Source organism: Siphateles boraxobius, unplaced genomic scaffold, assembly GCF_051911475.1.
Source record: "Siphateles boraxobius isolate OS27281-9 unplaced genomic scaffold, OSU_SipBor_1 1, whole genome shotgun sequence".
Classification (NCBI taxonomy): domain Eukaryota; kingdom Metazoa; phylum Chordata; class Actinopteri; order Cypriniformes; family Leuciscidae; genus Siphateles; species Siphateles boraxobius.
In genome coordinates, this window is record NW_027508699.1 from 7,744,302 (window position 1) to 7,765,648 (window position 21,347).

A 21,347-nucleotide genomic window follows, 5' to 3' on the forward strand; every position below is an offset into this window, starting at 1 on the left:
TTGATTTTTTATCTGTTGGTATTTGATAGAATCCACGATGCCATGTATCTGAACAAGAAGTCCAGGACCTCCAGCAGAAAAATAGGCCCACAACATTAAAGATCCAACGGTATATTAAATTGTATACATGGGGTACTTTTTATCCTTGTGTACACCAAACCCATCTAGCGTGTTTGCTGCCAAAAAGCTCTTTTTTTAGTTTCATCTGACAACAGAACCCTGTGCCGTTTAAAGTTCCAGTCATTCTGACAACTGAATATGCTGGAGTTTGTTTTTGGACGAGCGAGGTGGATTTTTCTTGAAACCCTCCCAAACACATGTGGTGATGTAGGGGTTTTTTTTTTTGGTTTTTTTTTGGTAGGCTTCTGACCCCGAGACTCAAGTAATCTCTGTAATTCTCCATCTGTGATCCTTGGAGAGTCTTTGGTCACTCAAACTCTCCTCCTCACCGTGCATTAAGACAATATCGACACATGTCCTCTTCCTGGCAGATTCATAACATCTTTAGTTGATTGGAACTCTTTAATTATTGCCCTGATGGTCAAAATGGGGATTTTCAATTCTTTAGCTATTTTCTTTACAGCCATTTTCTATTTTGTGATGCTCAACAATCTTTTGATGCACATCAGAACTATATTCTTTAGTTTTACTCATTGTGATGGATGAATAAGGGAATTTGGCTTTTGTGTTTCCTCATATTTAAACTCCTGTAAAACAAGAAGTCATGGCTGGACAATTTCATGTTCTTAGTCACCCTGGTGTGCTAAAAAAAGTTAAATATTAATGGGGATATATTTCAGAGATATTTTACTCGCAAACAATTCTAGGGGTGCCAATAATTGTGGCCAACTTGTTTTGCAGAAAAACATTGCTTTCATAATGTGACCCCCCCCACTTTCAATTCTTTAACTTCAATGAAATGATTTTTGCAACAAAAAAAAAATCAATGAAAGATCAAAAGGATAAACAATGCAGATTTATTTTTTTACACCCATTTCTGATCATATTTACCAGGGGTGCCTTTAATTCTCACCACACCTGTATATTCTTGTTACCGTGACACATCATATAGAACATGAAGGAAATTTTACAGCTCATTCAGGCAAGCTGTCGGATAAGGATTATTTGTAGCACAAACTTATGATTTGAAATGATTTGTTTCAGTCTTTTTGAGTGGAACATCCCCAAACTGGAAGTGCCTCTCATAATCTAAAAATAGATTATGCAATAGTCTTGTTAGGTCTTGTAAGTGTGGATACAGTTTGTTTTTACTAAAGGTCACTAAACAAGTTTTGCTCAACTATAACATCTGACAATTGTGAACAAACTAAAAAGATTATAAATAAGTAAACATGCTTCTCAGAGTTTCTTCTCAGAGTTCTACAAAATCTGATGAATTGATCGCTTGTAATAACAAAAGTGATGTTAGTTAGTGACTTGTCAGACCACATTCTTTGTGTCTTACCATAAAAAAATTGTGTAAACAGTGTTGATGTAGTTTGCATGTTTGGATCAGTCTGTTTGTCACAACACCACCACCTGCCTGCAGTGTGTAGACGTGTACAACATCAACACTCACTTTGAGTATATTTATAAAAGAACAGATTATTGGATCCAGTCATTCGCTTTGTTGGGAAACAGGAACTCAACTGACTAATATCTCAGTAACAACATTCTCAGACTGACCAGTGTCTTAAGACGACATGGTTTGTTTATATTTCTATAAGTGAGTTAGTCAATAATCTGATCTGATTCTCTAAACTTGTTCAGCTACTGTGTATTACTTAGAAAACCAGTAAATCTGAGGCTTGAACTGCCAGAGCCTGAAAAATTGACTTGGGAGGATGTGGATCTGTTATACCATTAACGCAATAATCACTTATTCAGAATAATTCTTCTCATTCAACTCTAACTTACAGGGCTTTCTAATATTTTGTTCTATACAAACAAAATATTCATTGTTGCTTAGCGTCAAGCTTTGAAACTTCATACTAGTGGAATGTATAGGTCATTTTAAATAAACTTATCTAACTCGCACATCTGCTGTGTATTTCAATGTCCTTTCTCTCCTTTTTCCCTCTTGTTTCTTTCTGTGTTAATAAAATGGCCACTCTCAGGACTCTCCCCTCCTAAATGAAATCCTTCTTGTGCTCGCTAAAGCGAAATCCTCCCACAGTGAGCTGGACCAAGTGAGTATCACACCGGCACGGGTCTGGTGGGTTGGGCATCCCCCATGGCCGCATGTCTGGGCCGTTCATTTCCTCCTACCCTCGTTGACGGGGTTTGTTCCGAGAATAGAGGGACTCATGGGTCATTGCGCCCCATTCATTTAGGCTTGCCTCATGGGTCTGCTCTGGACATAGTTCATAGCTTTATCGGTGGGATACCAAGTTTTGGTGGCCAAGCTGTGGGTTGCATTTTCACAATGCTAAAACTTTATTCAAAATGTGTTGGTAGCTTTAAATTCATAACGTCCAAAATGTGACATTTTTGTTTCTGAATGCGATCAGCCCGATATAGCTGATAACTTTTATGATTTGTGGAATTGGATTTTTAATTGCGTGATTATTAAATTGTGCTGTTCAATTTAGCCTAATAATTTCATAAAATAAGTATGTTTATGCTTGTGAAAATGTCAATTTGGTGTTGTAAGTTTAAAAATCCCATTTTACCAAGGTGTATTTAAATCTTTTATTCAAGGACTGTATGATTAATGTTTTTTTTTATATGTACCAGCAAAATGTGTATTTTATGTTGTTCACTTTTTACATTGTCTTATGATTGTACCTGATACCTCTTATCATGGACTCATTACACAGACTTTGATTACACATTTCAGATGCAATATTTAACACCATAAATGTAGCAAAGTTTTTAACATTTAAATTTTTTAAAAATGTACATTTATAACACTTTACTTGGTGTTATATTCTGCAGTACTTCGAAGGGATTTCTAATATACAGTAGCTGCTGAGCTAGTGACTGTAAATTTTTCTCTTTTGACTGGCACAATCCATCTATCCAAAGTCATAGAAATGCAATTGTATATTTCTCGTTTACCGCTGGAAAAATGGAAACACAAAAATAATATTTGGTTTGATGTCCCATGTACCTCTATTGAAATATTTTATGTATAGTTTACTGTTCCAAACGTGGTAATGTGAAAAGGGTCCATAATGGAATAACTTTTTTAGACAATAATGTATTTATATTCTGAGAGGCTAAGAGGTTTGTGTCATTACTTTATAACAAGGCTAAATGTGGGCAGTCTTGAGGGGAGACACATTACAGGGTACGCAAGTTACGAATCAGCTTACTTTTTTCAAGAAACTAGTGAAGTAACGCACTGCTTTTACAATTACAACAAAATATCTGTTACTTTTTCAAACAAGCAATGCAAGTTACTTTGTTTTCCCATTTATTGACTGACACCACCTGTCCCCATGTTGAGATAAATCGGAAGTGATCTCCTGACGACGTGCAAGTTGAAGAACACAGACGAAGCTGGATCATTTCCATAATGACTCAATCCACCAAGAGCAGCACAAATTAGTGTCGGGTTTAAGACTTGCTTTTTTGGGCATTAAATAAGGGCACAAATACCAGTAAATTGACTAGCACAAACCTTAGTAAATCACCTTGCATTATTATTCATTTTAATACTCTCCTATAAATTTTGAGTTGCAAAGGGAAACTCCTACAAATCCATATGCCAAAAGGTCAGCCGCAAAAATAACCCTCTGCATGCCTTTTCAGTGCTAATTTTTCACTGCGTAAATCCTGACAGAAGTTCTTTAACACCAAAAAAGGTTTTGCGCTGGCTCAAGCTGTAAGTAAATCTGGCCCTTGGTGTGAAAGGACCTTTACATTTGCCAAAGATATAACTTTTGTTATACAACAAACAAACCTGCAAGCCCTGCACAGATGAAAAAAAGTAACGTGTAACATTTCTTTCCATAAAAAGTAACTTATAAATGCAATTAGTTACTTTTTTTAAGGAGTAATGCAATCTTGGAAAGTATATGTATATATATATCCCCAACACTGGTTGTTTCCACCGACAGGGTGCTGGTGCTTGATCTGGAGCTGCTCCACACCCCGACAGCCTGCTGGCCTTGCACCAAAAACCCCTACTGCCCTATCATACACCCGGCGCAAAGCAGCAGCAGGGGCGACACAAGTGTTTTTTGCTAGTTTCAGCCTGACGCAGTTATCATTTTAACGTCCTGCGCCACGTTATTTAAATAGCAAATGCATTTGCATTTTACTTTTATTTGCGACCTTTTGTGCACCCATTGAAGCGTTCAGTTTTAACGCTTGCAAATTCTGCCATGTAAATAGTAAATCCACCATGGCATGAGTGCAACTGGCTTTTAAAGTAAATGTGAGATGAGACTCTGATTGGTTTGTTACACGTTACGCCCATAACACCCATTTCTCATTAAGAGAATAGTGACAACCCTTTTAGAACATGCGCCGGGGGCACCGACTACGTTTCCCATCATTAAAAAGTGGATTCGGACACGACCTATGTGCACTTGTGCAGTGTGATTTAGACCATGCGCTTAGATCCTTAAAATAGGGCCCCCTAATGTGAGGTAGAGTGTCGAAATAATGTCAGTTTAAATAAAAAATACAGGTCAGTGTGGTAAAAATAACAAAACTTAAATGCACAAACAAACAAAAAAATCCCTCTGATTACAATCAGTAAAGCAAAGTGCCCTATGTTGGGATCCCTTTCTTATGTTCAGTATGTTTCGTTATTGTACTATTAACAAATATAACATGTGGACTTATTTAACTTACCATTGTATAAAAAGCAGCTCATAGTAGCGTTGAGACACTGAATTAATTACTTAGATGTTTAAAAAATGTTTGCAATGTATGTGTATTTGTAAATCAACGTTCATTTCACAAGTCAGAGGAAATGTTGGCCGTTTCTAAGTGCTTTCCGCCGGCCAAGTTCCGACTCCACAGCACTGTTTTGTTGGAAACTAGGTTACCCAGTGTTCTTTTTGTTTTCTTTGGTCCAGAAACCTTTATGCAACAGCAGCGTGAACTAGTATAGGCTGCTTCTGAAGGGAAGGGCTAATCACTGTGCACATCAAATATTTATTCCTACACTGCATTTCAGGGCAATCTACAGTACGTGCTATAAAAGGCTGCTTTTACACCGTCAGCTCAGTGTTAAAATGTGTGTGAGGTGAATGATGGTTGGGCTGCTTCTGCTGGGAACATGCTTGAATTCTGCCAAAACACTTTCTCTGTGGGGTGTCTGGATTTCTCTCTCCTGAGGCTGGATCAGTTGTCACTTTTAAATCTTACTCTGGTGTCAGTCTTTACAGGATGTGGCAAATTCAGTTGTGAATGATTTATATTGCAGTGTAATTAGGGGTGCTCCGATTGATCGGTCGCCGATCATAATCGGCCGATAATTGCTTTGGGATATGTGATTGGCGGTCTCTATAAAGGCCAATCAGATGAGGCAAAACTCGCGAGACAATTTTTTACGACCTTGTAAAAATGGCTTCACCGGTCTGGCAATTCTACAGGTTTTGTGAAAAAGACAATTCATTAGCAATCTGCAATGTGTGTACCATGCAGCGGCCGCTTTTCAAATTGTATAAATCCATAAATTCCGCAAACTTTCTTTTAGTTCTTAAATGGTGTAGTGGTAGATCTTTTGCCAAGCGTGTCAGAGGTTACGGGTTCTAATCCGCACTCGTATATATATTTTTTCTTACATCAAAACTGAATATGTTCATCAGTGGTTACAGTCTATATCAAGCAGGGACACGTTTGTGTTTTATTTTGTGATTTCACCGGAATGAATAGAGTCCGCAACGGCGATAGATTTAAGCGCGCGTCCGAGTGAAGACTGTGCGGGCCACAGAGAATACTGTATCCATGACACTAATCGCCGCGGCAACGAGCGCTCAGTTTGAGTTCAAGAAAACACATTTTAGCGCTAGATCTCTTATTTAATAGTGAACTAAATGAATGTTCTGCTAGTTAACTGGAGATTTTTTATTTATTTATATTAGGTACAGCCGTGCCTAAATGGTACAAAAAGTGTCGGGGGACAATATCGATCCTAAGAAGTCGTGGGACAGACTTCACTGGATCTAAACAAATCAATCTAACCATAGATGTGACCAGTAGTGGTGGCTTTCTTAATCTGTTTAAAATAATTTTGCAAGGGTTCTTGCAAAAAAATAAAAAATAAAAAAAAAAAAATTCCAAGAAATTGAGAGAAATTAAGCGAATAATCTCTATCCCCCGTCTCACTTTCTCTACCTCTCTCTTCCTCTCTAAATGCCCACAAAATTTGACTGAGCATCCCAGAAATAGCAAAGTTATAGATAGATACAGATATGGAAGTTGTTAGTTATTAGTATTTTTTGTTGCGGTGCACTTTTCTGTGGTCCTTGTTTGTCCTTTAAGTGTATTAGAAAAACGGATGCCTGACTGACTCAAAACAACATTTTAACTATAGCTTTTTTTGTTGCAGTTTTTAGTTTAAAGTAGTGTAAAGCTAAATTTAAAGACTCGGATGTTCTGTCTTTTATTTTTATTTTATTTTATATTCTACAGGAAAGTTGTATTTGTCAAGCCCTAAGCTGCTCCCAATAACCAAGCACAGGCTGCTAAGTTAATATGCTGGACATGTTGCTTGCAAATAAATACACAGGTGTCAATTCATGATACATTGTCTTCTCTTAAATGTAATACTTAATGTAAATTGTTGTTAAATATAGTTTAATAAGTAATGCTACATGATAAATAGAAGGCTTCAAATAGACCATGTAATCGGTGATCGGTATCGGGTGATACAGCTTCCAGTAATCGGGGATCGGTGATCGGCCCCAAAAATCCTGATCGGAGCACCCCCAAGTGTAATTTTTAAATGTTCAGAAAATGTACAACACTTAACTAGCATGATAAGCTTCAGGTAAATTCTGGAAGTTTTGATTATCCTGAAGAGACTGTTTTAGCAATGCCATTCATCATACAATTGTAACAGATATATAATTTTTTATTTGAAGATATATGATTTTCGACTCTGAAACAACGTATTTATCTTTTAAGATCATGTATCATGCAGCGAAAATAATATATTTTTATATTTTTTCTTTGCTAATTTGGTCTTTTACAATGTATTAAAGTTTGTTCATGGGTCGCAATTCTCCATGGATATTCAAATATGTCGCGATGACTTTTTTGATGTAATCTGATGCTGAATGCGAGCACGCACGTCCAGAAAGATAGACGTTGTCTACAGCAGGGGCGGAGCCAGACGATGTAAAGATTCGGGGCTTAGCCCAAATCTAGGGGGGTCCAGGGGGATACTCCCCCGGGGAGATTTTTTTCCCATTTACGTCAGCTAAATGCACTATTTTTCAGGCTGTTTGTGATAATAGAATGCCTAAAAATCTATATACTATCTGGGAAAATGATGATAGTTAAACAGTAAAACAAAAAAACCAACCAGTAGAGCCTACAACCTATTTTGTATTTAATTGTTATTAAATACTTATACTTTTTGCTCAGAATTACTGCATTAAATATAGATGATATTGTGTAATATGTTACGTAAGGGATAATGTATAGCGAGACGGTTGTTATAGCGAATACAACCCCGACAGGCTGATTATGAGTCTGACGCGAAGCAGCCTGAAGGGTTTATATTCGCTATAACAACCGCCTCGCTATACATTATCTCGCTTATTACATGGCTACCTACCAAATAAATCAATAATTTGACACAAAATATTGATTTAAAAAGGAGTTTATTGATTTAAAAACGGTTGTATTGTTTCCGCTAAAGAAAATAGTCCGTTCCGTCTCTGAACGCGTCCATGGCAACGCTCTGTTTTTCATGGCAACGGTCTGTTTTTCATGGCAACGCTCTGTTTTTCATGGCAACGCTCTGTTTTTCATGGCAACGCTCTGTTGTCAAGAAATAACAGACCGCATTCTACATTAGAATTCTACCAAGCCATGTAATAAAGTAAAATAATGATGCGTTGTCCAAAAAGCTTACATATAAAATTGTGGACGGTGATATTCATTTCATTTAATTCATTGCTGCTACTATTTATTAATTATTACTGTTCACTATAACAATTCCATTCATTATATAAATACTAATACGTTTATTACATTATTACAGGCGCATCTCAAAAATGTATTATAAATAGTGTGCTGCACCACCAGAACAATATGGAGGACCAGCTCTACCATATTTAAAAATAAATACAGAAATAAATAAATGCTCAATAAATAAATAAGCATACAATTAATTGCCCCAAAAATACAATAAACAAATAAATGTAGGTAGAAATTAAATTATACAGTGAGACATAAATGTATATATCTCTTTTAATTAGCTTCTTTATTTATTCATCTTTGTAATAATTACCTTATTTATTTATTGTTCGTTATAATCTTCAACTTTATTTATTAATTACTTATTTTTTTAAAGTATTTATTTATGTGCATGTTATAATATTTTTGTCTGTTTTATTCTTCCTTTGTATTTTTTTACCCTATTTATTTCTTCAATGCTATTTATTTCTGCCTGTCGTTTTTACATTTCTGTATGCATTTCTGCCTCATTATGCAAATGAGGAGGGGCTGTGTCTTAAGGGGTCAACTTCTGCCCATTGGTTGGTTAGCATTTTACTGCATCGGTCAAATCTACATGCCACCGGCCACAGTCACAACAAAGATGGCTACCTACGATGAAGTTGTCAGTGAGCTGAGGCATTTAGCAACTGTTTTTGAAAACAATGCTAACGTTATAAGTATTGACTTTATTATTTTTCGTTTGGACGCTCTGACAGAACGTGTGTTTCAGTTAGCGGCACACATGGACACAGATGTCGACAATGTAGTTTTTCAGAATCTGGAGGAAGCGGCCCATCTTCTTAACTCGGTTGCCAACGTTAATCACACACCTGGGATAGCTGGTCGCCCTGCTTATATGCTGCCTGTGGACGCCGTGGAATGGTGCAATGGCACCAACAGGCAAACCCGCATGTAAAAGTCCTTCCACGGCGTCCACAGGCAGCATATAAGCAGAAATGCTTATCCGGTTCCTCCAGATTCTGAAAAACTACATTGTCGACATCTGTGTCCATGTGTGCCGCTAACTGAAACACACGTTCTGTCAGAGCGTCCAAACGAAAAATAATAAAGTCAATACTTATAACGTTAGCATTGTTTTCAAAAAACAGTTGCTAAATGCCTCAGCTCACTGACAACTTCATCGTAGGTAGCCATCTTTGTTGTGACTGTGGCCGGTGGCATGTAGATTCGACCAATGCAGTAAAATGCTAACCAACCAATGGGCAGAAGTTGACCCCTTAAGACACAGCCCCTCCTCATTTGCATAATGAGGCAGAAATGCATACAGAAATGTAAAAACGACAGGCAGAAATAAATAGCATTGAAGAAATAAATAGGGTAAAAAAATACAAAGGAAGAATAAAACAGACAAAAATATTATAACATGCACATAAATCAATAAGGTAATTATTACAAAGGTCAATAAATAAAGAAGCTAATTAAGAGATATATACATTTATGTCTCACTGTATAATTTAATTTCTACCTACATTTATTTGTTTATTGTATTTTTTGGGGCAATTAATTGCATGCTTATTTATTTATTGAGCATTTATTTATTTCTGTATTTATTTTTAAATATGGTAGAGCTGGTCCTCCATAGAACAAGACTGACAGATTAAATTCTCAGGAAACCTTTGCAGGCGTTTTGAGTTGATTAGCTGATTAGAGATCTTGTCAGGTCGTATAAAAAATTATTTGTTCTAAAATTCTAATACATTTTGAGATTACTACTTCTGGAGTTTTGATTTCCATGAGCTGTAAGCCCTTATCAAGATTAAAACAATAAAAAGCTTGAAATATTTTACTTTTTATGTAATGAATTTAGAATATATTAAAGATTTACTTTTTTAATTAAAGTATGAGGGGGAAAAATAACTTATTAACGATATTGATGCATCTGTAACGTTACTTGTAATTGTTGTCATCAGGAGGAAATATACTTTCTCATGTCTTTCTAATCTTCTTTAGCACTATATTTCTCAATTAGTCTCTCTTCTTATCCCACTAATGTGCCAAGATTAGATGTACCCCCCAAATCATCAGACAAATCATCCGCCCATCTCTATTAGCAAATAATTTCTCTTAATAACACCTAACGATAACTCGCTAGCTAGCCAGCAGCAATACAATCACTTAACTCAAGTGTTAAGTTACAACAGCGGATTCACAAACCTGTAACACTTGTCCGCGGTTCGTCTGACGCTGCTTCTGAATCTCTCTCCGGCCGGTGAGGTTTAGTTTTCTGTATAAAAAACTTTGTTATGTCCATATTAAGCTCGCTACGACGCCAGTGAAACATACAAAAAGCCCGCCAGCAGCCAGCCCCTGATGACAACGACGACGAATTTCTTCTTCGTTAGTTTTTATTGGCAGTTGGCAAACAAGCTGAGTGATGCGCGATGCATTACCGTCCGCATCCACGCACGGTAATAGAGATTTTGTTTCATTTTTTGCCGCTCGAGTCAGAAAGACTGAGATAAAATGAAAACAAGTTGAAGTTATTTTAAAAAACCTAAAAGATTCGGGGCTTTTGACAAAACATTCGGGGCTTAAGCCCAATTAGCCATCCCCCCGCTCCGCCCCTGGTCTACAGCGGTTTATAGTCTAGGATCTATTGGTTTATAGTCGCAATAAAGTAAAGTTATCCACTCTGAAGAGTTGAATTAGTGATATGCTGGATGAAGCAGTGCGCGCGCTCTCGCTTCTCCTGAGGGTTCACTTGGAGACGTGCGCGCATCTCTCTCTCTCTCTCTCTCTCTCTCTCTCTCGAACTTCATCGGCATGGCCAACATGGAGAGCAAATACAAACACGTGGATGGCTGTTATTTTTCTCTCGTTCCTTGAGGAGTAGCGGTGAGCTCCGCATTTATGAACGGATTCAGCGTGATTCTCGTTAAAGAAGAGTTGCGAAATGAGATGCTGAGAGGCGCGAGGTCTCTGTCCGATAGGAGAGAATGGACTGCATTTGTATTGTTACTACCAAGGTAAGCGCACAGATTAACGATGTTTTACTGCGACCATCTGAGTGAATGCCTTTACTGCATTATAGTTCGTTTTTTTTCTGTGTATAGCAGTACTTTTCTAATTAAATAGTATATGGCATTATTATCATCTCTTCCTGGAGTCAATTTAATTACTTTAATATTAATAATAATATTCTAATATTGTTTTTTTTATTGTTGTTGTTACTACTGTCTACTAAATAATAATAATAATATTTTTTATTTATTTATTTATTTGTTGTTTCTTTGGACAATATATTTGTTTAACCAACAATATAACCAAATATTTGAGATTGGGGTACCAAATGTCAATCTGCCTTTTGAAAACCCTTATTGATTGAGCGCTATTCAGTGTCCCTGTCATTTCCCTGTGTTTAACCCAGGGCTTGCCCTGATCAATTTGTTTTCAATCAATTTTTTATTTAGGGATCACAATTCTGAATAGACAATTAAGCAAAATAATGTAATTTATTAGAGGTTAATAAAAAATGTTGATTGCTGCAGTCTATTTTAAAATATTTAATTATTTTGTTTTGAATGAATGAATCAATGACGAACTAAAGATGTCACTTGTTTTATTATTAGATGGATAAGTGTTTTTGAACAAATCTATTAAATGATTCAGTGCTCTTGCAATGCATTTTTTAACAGTCACTTGTTGCCAAAGATCACAATCTTTTAACGATTAAAATGTCCAGCTCTGTTAGCTAGACTCTGTTAGCTATTTCACATCATGTAGTTACTAGCATCGTCTAACTACTATGCAATTAGATAAACTGTTCATTCATTACATTTCATTACCTTTGTCTTTATTCCTGTTTTCCTTCCACTTCTCTTCATTTTCTTTGTTGGGCACTGAGGGCTTCTGTCTTTTTGACATAGGCAATTTGGCTATAATGCTAATTTAGTCATGTGAAATCGGCCCTCTGTTAATTCTGCAAGTCGATTTTTTTGTAATGTTTTAAATTAAAAGTATTAAAATAGTATTCTTAAAAAAAAATCTAATACAACAAATTCACTCATATGGACACCCCAATGGATGTGCGGCGCTCCTAGCATTTGCCTATGCCGCGGGCCGGCCCTAATTTAACCGATTCTCAGCAGCACCTGTTTGGTTTTCTGGCTTTTTTAGCATCTTGAAGCTTTCGGTTTTAGGTCATCTACTCAAGTTACTCAAATTCCATTCAGATATTATGATTTATATCATCCCCATATTTTGAACCTCGGTGCTCTCCTTTCTGCCAAGCAGAGCTACTGTGATTCAGTATGATACCATATGATCCAGAAGCAGCCTGCCTACGAGCCATGAGACTTACTAACATGTCTTTTCCTAGTATCCCCATGTACCAACAATACCAAAAGCTTAAGGGACATGCTCTCCAAAATTGCTGATTATATTACCAAGTCAAATCACCTTTATTTATATAGCGCTTTTTACAATACAGATTGTTTCAAAGCAGCTTTACAGCGATAACAGGAAAATAATCTTGTAATAATATTGTTAAATATAAAATATAATGTCCCCAACTAAGCAAGCCATTAGCCAATGGCGAAGAAAGGCGAAAAAGGCGACAAAAAAAAAATACCACTCGTGTGATGTCATGACTCGTTCCCTCATTAACAGTACTTTATGCCATTATATATCTGTTCATAGATGACTGAAGACACAATGCTGAATTGCTCTTTTTTTGCTGATTTGTTTGAAGAAAGAAAGATGTCAGCTGGACGCCTGACAATATCTGGTGTTTTGTATGCAAGTCTTTCCCATCCTGCTTTAATGCCGTTTATCTCAAGGGTCTTACTGTCATTTATCTTGACCTCCATGAGGCTGACGCCCTGCCTTTGATCTCTAGTGCTGTCTCTCAAAACTGTGGACTGAAATGATACCTATTGTTTGATTCATATGGGTAAATATTAAATACTATTTATGAAAAAGATGTGAATAGCAAGCATATTGAATATTGTTTTTTTCATTTGTGGAACTTTTTGTAATAATGAAACGTTTTTCATATATTTAACTGATTTGAACAAGTATATTATTATATTTGATAGTGCTATAAAATTATATTATAGTCACAAAGTGTCTTGGTTTGGGAAACTGGACAGTATGAGGTGGTCATTGTGACTGGGTCAGAACAGCGTCTGATGTGTACTTATTTTCTGTTATGTGATAATCCATGGTGTGAGAAGAATACTTTTTCATTATTTTTTCATTATTAATGCGTGGTCACATTAGCAAAATTTTGGCAAAAATGTAGTGTAGCGATGTATGAAGCACAACGGTCTTGACTGTAAGCTTGACCTTTGATGACCATGTAAATAAAGTTGTATTGCACTGCAGTGCAAGCTGAATTTTGGCTCAGCGTGGAGTAACATTTGGCACTGAACTGTATCGCTGAATGATTACTTCATTTCTTTACTGTTTACTGTGATTTTTTTTTTCAGCTACAGCATACACTTAAAATGTATCATCCATAAATATAGACTGCACAAATGACATTTCCAAGTAAACTAATGTATAACCTATGAGCTTCTGTTGTCAGAAATGTTGCAGATGAGGCTATTTCTGCTCAAGAGAGCAGCGTTTGTGTCCCGGTGTGGGAATTCTCTCTTTCTGTCTCTTCCCCTCGCTCAGACTGCGAGGCTTCACAGAGGACGGGCTCCAGTTGTGTGGAGTGACTGCATGTTTTCTGCATGCATGACTGCTGATTCTCATGTCTCCTCTGGTTGGTACCAGCCTCAGGGCATGTCAGACTTGCAGCTAAAAGCTCATAGATTTCCATGTGGGCTTTGCATCGACCAGGAGGCAAAGTCAGTAAAAAAACTTTTAATAGATCTTTGGCTTTCTCACTGTGCTCAGAAAATACTTTTATTTACACCTTTACATTTATCAGAATTTAGTACCATGTGATTCGGAGGTTTTTCCTCCATAAACTTTCCTCTTGAACATTTTCTTTGCTTTTTGATGAAGTTATGACACCCTACCGTCCACATGATATTTGCTTGTCAACATTATGCACTCTGAAACCTTTTAATCAGGGTCAGAGTTTACAGTGTAGCTTTTATTAAGTCTACAGGCCTATTAACCTTAGCAGTTGAAAAGAGCTCTGTAATAAAAAAAAACTAGCCATAGACTGGCCTGAAGAATTAGACACAAGTAATTCAGTGTGTGTGTGCGTGCCTGTGTGTGTGTGTGTGTGTGTGTGTGTGTGTGTGTGTGTGTGTGCACCGCCTAAATATGGTGTAGTACAGCTGTGTGGGAGTCGTTGTAGCGTAGCCTGCATTAAATGTCATGCTACACATTATCTCAATCCACGCAAATGATTGACTCATTGGTTCAGAAATGAAGCATTCTCCTCTGGGCATTACAATCTGCGCTAATCACTTCTTTAAAATATTCATCATCTTTTTCTGTCTTGAGAGGTCTCACAGCAAAGATTCAAATAAACGAAGGAGGCACCATTGTCATCTAAACGTGAATTTCTATACAACATAGCTGATGTCTCTCAAGTCATTGTTACTCGTGCCATTTTTATGCATGGTGGTGAAGATGCCAGGCTGCTTCTCCTCCTTCTTTTATGCTGAATTATGCATTTAGTGGCTCTGAGGTATCAAGCTGGAACACAGTATTTCTTCATCTAAAAATACTCTGCTGATTTTGGGTCCAAGAAGCTACTGGTCAGCACTGATGGAGTAAAGGCCCGTTCACACCAAGGACGATAACTATAACAATAACGTTAATGATATATTTATACAAATTCTGTATAGTTATACAAATTGTGGAATTATACGTTCTGCAGGGCACTGCGATACTTTCACGATTAAAGGGGCAGGGGCTCAAGCCCTCATGTGGTTCACTTAAGAGTGTGACACAAGAAGCTGACGTAAAAGAACTAGCGGCGATGAAAGTGTAGTGGTCGACCGATATTGTTTTTTTAATGGTGATATTTTTAAATGTTTTAATGTAATCAAATTACTGTATTTTTCCCAAATAAAGAAATTGTTTGGAAAAATAGGAATAACAAGCTTGCCAAAACACTTACCAACGCTCAGTAATCTGGTAGCCTAAGTTTGTGATCATGTTTGCACTGGGAATCATATTTTTTTCAAATAAAGACAAGGTAACACTAATTATATAGCATATAGCACACAGTGAACATTACATGAATATGTTACAGTGGGAACTAAATTTAATGTAGCATAGTTTGAAATCAAGGATTCAAAGTTTGTCGATCGCATTCAATTCACACAGACTGACCATCGCGGATATCGTAACATGTTCATGCAAGCTACAAACGCGCACTTCAGAATATGATTCGACTAAGACTGCAAGGTTTGTAAAATTTAAATGTTATTCAAATATTTGTTTAAATCATAAAAATGCATATTTGCTGAATGCTGACGGTAAATTTCGATGAATGAGAAAGTATTATAGTTCTGTTACATTCTGTTACTAATAATATAAAAGCTATAATTCTTTTTCGTATACGGTTTACTTTCTTTAACAGTTTTATTTAGTAGCCATAGCTAATGAAGATGGAGAATGTGAGCGCTGTGTGCTCAGGCGCTGTCGTTCTCAGAGCACATGAGTGTAGGAATGTTGCATGAATGTTCTCAGTGCCAAAATAAACAATACAATAAATAAAAGTCAAAGAAGTCAAAATAAAAGTCTTCCAACACATCGGACAAACAGAAAAACGTATCAACTTACAGTATCTGTTTAAGCTCACTTAACCAACATAACCAACAGTGTTAACGAGGACACGCAACAAAATATTTCTATATGTGACCGTTCAAGTGTATAAAGACATTCAAAAAGCACTCAATTCGCATGGTGTTTGAGATTTGTTTTCTGTTCGCACACTTCTCAGACTAAACGCGTACCAAATTGATTTATTTTTCACGTCTCTTGTGCTTGAATGTTTAAATTGACAAGAATTGTGCAAATTATAAACTTTTGTGATGCCACAGTACCGGTATCTTTGACTCTATCCCCGGGCCATTGGTTATTTCTGACGTAATACCTTTCATAAGTATTTATTTTTAAATGTTGATCTCTATCCATTGTCTCCTAAGAGCTCTTTTTGCTCTTAATAGTTTCCACTTTTTTTTAAATTTATTTTCTTTGCTCCAAGGTTTTGTTTTCATCTATAAAAAGAATACAGTAGTGCATACATTAATTCTATAAAAAGTGAATCACAGTCATATGTCTTTAAGACCCTATGAAATCAAATTTGAACTTGTTTGGCTTTTAGACAATGCCTGCTATCTTTGAAAACATTTATATAAATACACTTCTCAAAGTTGACAACTTTTATCAGACTTATATTTATATAATATAAATAATTATCATCATAAAAAATCTGTGTCTATCTTTAACTACATATTGAACAACCCATTCAGTGATTTCCATTACACGAGAGTAGATGTTAAAAAATACCATGACAATGCTTAGGTTTCATGAGCTTCTCATTCAGAATATTATAGGAGCCATCTTTGGAAAACAGTCTTGACCACGAACGCCGTGCTACGAGCTGAACTGTGACTTGGAATTTCACAGTTCAGCTCGTAGCACGGCGTTAGTGGTTCGACTGGTCGAGACTGTTTTCCAAAGATGGCTCCTGCCTGTATACGCGATGGTACTGTCTTTATAAAGTATATTATTATTAAACTGTCTGTACACTTACAGAGTTCTCAGTGCTTCGGTTTGTATGTAGAGACCCTCATTAAGCTACCGCGTTAGTGTGGGGCTATTTTGAGCCTTGTTAGTGGTATAAACTAGCAATCTCTTTTTACTTATTATATGCCCCATATACTAGCGTTATAAGCTAAACAGTTTTTAGAGATAAAACTCTTTACACTCGATTATCATGAAAACAAATCCCAGAGAACAGTCGACTCTGTACCGATGTGTTATTACAACACAGGTTCATTTTGCGCCAGAATTCTCCTTTAAGAAGAGGTCATCACTTTTTTTTAAAGGGTCATGAAACCCTAAACCAAATTTTCTGAGATTTTAACAGAGGTATGTGTGTTGAACACCATTGAAGACAATGTTAGCATCTGTTAGTTTTAATAGTAGGGTGAAAATGGTTACATTTTAGTTTTTCCCCGCTATTTTCGTCTTCCGGGTTTAAAATCTTCATCGCAGGCTGTGACGTGGCAGAGCACAGTGTAGTGCGTTGATGACTCATCGGTCTCTCATAATTATTAATGAGACACTGTCTCTTAATTATTCATGACACCACGTAGATCTTTCCACAGACATGTCAAACTGTGATATCGCGTAGTAAAGGAGAAAGACAATCATGGGACGCAAAATTTTCGTGGTGCAAAATTCAAAGTTGGTTGAATATATTTCCCCGCGATGCTGCCAGGGCTAGACTCTGGCTCCGGGCGGTTGGTTGGCCATCAACCACGGACACTTCTAATACGTGTGCCGCAAACATTTTACCCGAGAGAGCTTCGAGAACTGGAGAATGGTGGACTTTGGCCTTATCGATGACCAATGCAAGTTACGTCTTGCGAGTAATGCGGTACCAAGTCCTGAGGACTTTTCTATCCCTTCAGAGGTAGGCTATGTGTGTGTCTAAAATGTAACCCTGGTCATTTTACTTGCCTTTTGTTAAATAAGCGGTCGTTATGAACATTTTAGATATTTCGATTATATATCAATTGTATGCTTAATGCGGGAGACTTGTGAATGTGTAGTGTTGACGTGCAGGCCGGGCGACACCGTGTGGTGGCTGTGTGTGTGTGTGTGTGTACGTGCTTGCGTACAGGCAGGGCGAGCCTACGAAATGATTCGGGGTCAGAGAGAGAAGCGATAGGATGTGTGTTTGGACGAACGACTGAAAACTCTGAAATTATTGTTTATTATTGATCGTACATTGTACAGAGGTCAAAATAATTGTACAAATACGATTATTATCGTACATCTGGCAACACTGCTGGCTGATGACAGTTCCCCCTCTCCTCTCCCCTGCCGTGCCACACCCACTCCCTCCCTTCTTCTCACAACCATCACGCCCATTTAAGTTGCATTTTTCAAAAAGATTGTGAGCTAGACTTGAGCTGAAAGAGGGGGGTTTCATGACCCTTTAACGGCACTGTTTTGGAACAATTTGGACGGCATGGAGAGGGATGAATATGCATATGGAAATGATGTGCAGATGAGGATATGCATAGTAAAACTAGGTGTCGTAAGCTCCATATATGTTTATTTCGGGGAGGAGACGGGGTGGAGATGCATGTACACACAATCTTCCGCTGACTGGATTTTATAAAGGGAATTTTGCACACGTTCTGGCTTTTGTGCGTACGGACACTTTTAGGATGAAATCTACGTAAAGTTTTATACATGATGCCCCAGCCTATTTCCTCTTTATGTCATTTTTGGTGTGTTCATATCATGTTTCAGTGAATTCAAAATACAATTTCAGCCTGATGGGACTGGAGAGGGGAAGCTTTCCTTAGCTTTGATTGCCAGAGAAGTGGTGTGTGTGTGTGTATCATGGGAGTTTGAATGGGATGGAGGACTCTCATGAAACATGTTCAGTGCACATTGCTGGCACCTCCACAGAGACTACTTCAATGTCTTTACTGCTCTCAGATCTGCTCACAAACAGATTCATTGTGATAACAGTCATGGGATTTGTTGACGTGCCACACGGTCGTGGGATCATAGCGGTTCTTTGTGTGTATGCTTTACCAGTTTAAAGTTAGAAAGAATTAATTGCTTATTCACCATCCTCAAATTGAAAAAAGCAGGGTTGGCAAAGATAAATTTTTGTGATTCAAAAAAATCATAAGACTCTTTTTGACCATCAGCCCGGACGGTTGTAGTTGTGAAATCATTCTGTTCTGGGTCAGTTGGCATATTCACGCTTCTTTTTCAACTGTGGTGATACAAATTCAGGATTCGATCGTGCATTACCTCAGGGACACACGAGCTGGCGAGTTGCACTTTGGAGGATGATCCCGTCATCCGGGCTGGGACCGGTTTGTAATTGAACCGTACTGAACCATGCTCAGATGGGAATGCAACAGGAACTGTTCATCATCATGCTTGGAAAATGCGTTCTTAAGTCGGGGCTTTACATTGTGACCATTTAAGTGGCATTTAACTGAAAATTGCTGCGTGTGACTGAAAAAATATTTAAACTATACTGTTGTGCAGATGCATTTTGGGAGTTGTTGATTAATTCCAGCTGTGATCAGCTAGTTTTCATGCCTTCAGTCAACAGAGCAAGAGTAAAAAAGTTATGTGCGATGTACAACACTTCAGAGTTTGTAATTATTTTTGTGAAACGGGTCAACTGTTTTTGTTTAAGCTTATTTTGTTTGTTTTCTAGTAAATAATCTGAAAATATTACATTCATGGTGTAAAAATGTCTCCAAAATGCAACCAAAATAGCAAAAATGCCCCTGATTGGGTTATTGTCTTTAAATATATATAAAATAGTTAAGCAACATCACACAAGCAAGACTGATTCTGCTTGTAACTGTCATGCTCCAAAGAAACGCACAGTCCACTTTTTCTGAACTTGTTTGATTGCTTTGAGGTTATAATTTAAGTTCTTCACATATAAAAAGTTTACATCCCCCTTTTCGAATCTGCCGAGGTTTTCTGCTTAAGCACAGTATGCTTGACACCATCGAATTACAGGGAAACAAGACAGACAAATCTTGTACCCTAAGATACAGTGAGAGGGTTATCAGTATGAATGATCTGCTGGATTACATTTCTAAACTGCTGGTTAGTTTGGTCACCGGAAACTTTAGGTCAGGCTTTTGTATTCGTTTGCTTCCCTCTCCTGGTTTTATGTGGCATTACATACTGAAAATCCCAAATCAATGTATAAAATTAATTGACGTGAAGAATGGCTTGTCCAGAATCTCATGAAGGTGCGTGTGTGGTTGTACATAATGCATGTTTCTAACAGCAATCAAAGGAGAGCAGATCAACTACTTTTTCCGCTTAGTTGGAATCTCTTGTCAACTGATAAAACATGCTCACCTTTGTGAAATAGAGATAATAGTAGAGTGTATGCAAGCACAAACTCATAGCATTAGATCCATGAGCTAAAGATTTAGTCCACAGGGTGGAGCTGTGCGCATTTATTTCAGGCTTCTCAAAGAGGTTTGCAATTATGACAAATGCTTGATTAGGTTGGTGATATTACTCACCTTCACTCAAAAAAGAACTTGATTTAAAATAAATGGCTTTGAATAAAAGTTTAATTATGAAGTTGTGTCTCCTTGTTGGGCTATTGGTGATAATTGTGCTAAATTATGTTTCTCAGGAAGTACTTACATGCTCATTAGAAGGAAATTATTTTATGTAATTGTTTGTAATGGAACAGACCCTCCTGAAACAGTCTGAAAAATCCTGACCACAGTAACAGCCCGAATGTTCTTTTAAGAAAAATAACTCTACTTGCCAGCTTTACTCTGATATAAAGTAAATCTTCATAACTAAAATTATGAGTAGCGTGTTAGCCACCTCAGCTACCTAAATAAATGTGTAATTTGGTCAGTTAAAGCTCTTGTTCCGGGGTTTAGGTGTTGCTTTTTCTGTCAATACAGGTGGTACTTTTTTAAAATATACTCAAAGCAATCGATAAATTGTAAAGTGCCGTCAGATCAGGTTGATAGACTCTCTGCTATCTGCTTATTTGCAGTTGTGGAGCTAGTAATGTTCAGTTCTGCTCTGAGGTTGTTCTCTCTGTGCTGTACCACCCATCAGAAATGCTCTCAGTCATGTAAATCAACTAAATCGGCTCTCAGAGACAGGGATCTTTCAGAGCAGCCAGTGCTAAATTAAGCTGCAATTTGGAATATGCCATTAAAAATGGGGGGAAAATGACACAACTCTCCAAGAGAACATAATGAGAACGGCAGGATCTGAGTCACACTTGGACAGTGAGGAACACCGACAACCGAAGTAACGTAAAATGGGAGTAATTTACAATTGTGGTACTATTGGCTTGGAGCCCTTTGACATTTGCACAAAATGTAAATACGCATGAGAGAAGAAACTCAAATATCTTAGAGAAACCAATAAGATGGCACAACAAATTGTGCTGTTGGTTATTACATTATTATTTTGCTTTGAATTTATTCTAGGATATCTGCACTGACAGATCATAGCACATGTATGCGCACGTTGCTTACAGACATGATCTCATTAGCTGTAAGGATTGGATTAGT

At 37.2% G+C, this 21,347-nt stretch overlaps 1 protein-coding gene across 50 annotated transcripts in view; it reads left to right on the forward strand.

The window, feature by feature from the left end:
- The window catches only part of dlg1b (discs large MAGUK scaffold protein 1b), a 111,033-nt gene that overhangs the window by 12,923 nt on the left and 76,763 nt on the right, over positions 1–21,347 (forward strand). For 22 of the 50 annotated variants that reach the window (XM_077195693.1, XM_077197002.1, XM_077196663.1 and 19 more), the window contains exon 4: positions 2,118–2,189. The exons of the other annotated variants lie outside the window; for them this stretch is intronic. In XM_077195693.1, coding sequence (XP_077051808.1) covers positions 2,118–2,189 — 72 coding nt within the window. The remainder of the gene's footprint in view (positions 1–2,117; positions 2,190–21,347) is intronic. 50 annotated transcript variants of the gene reach the window in all.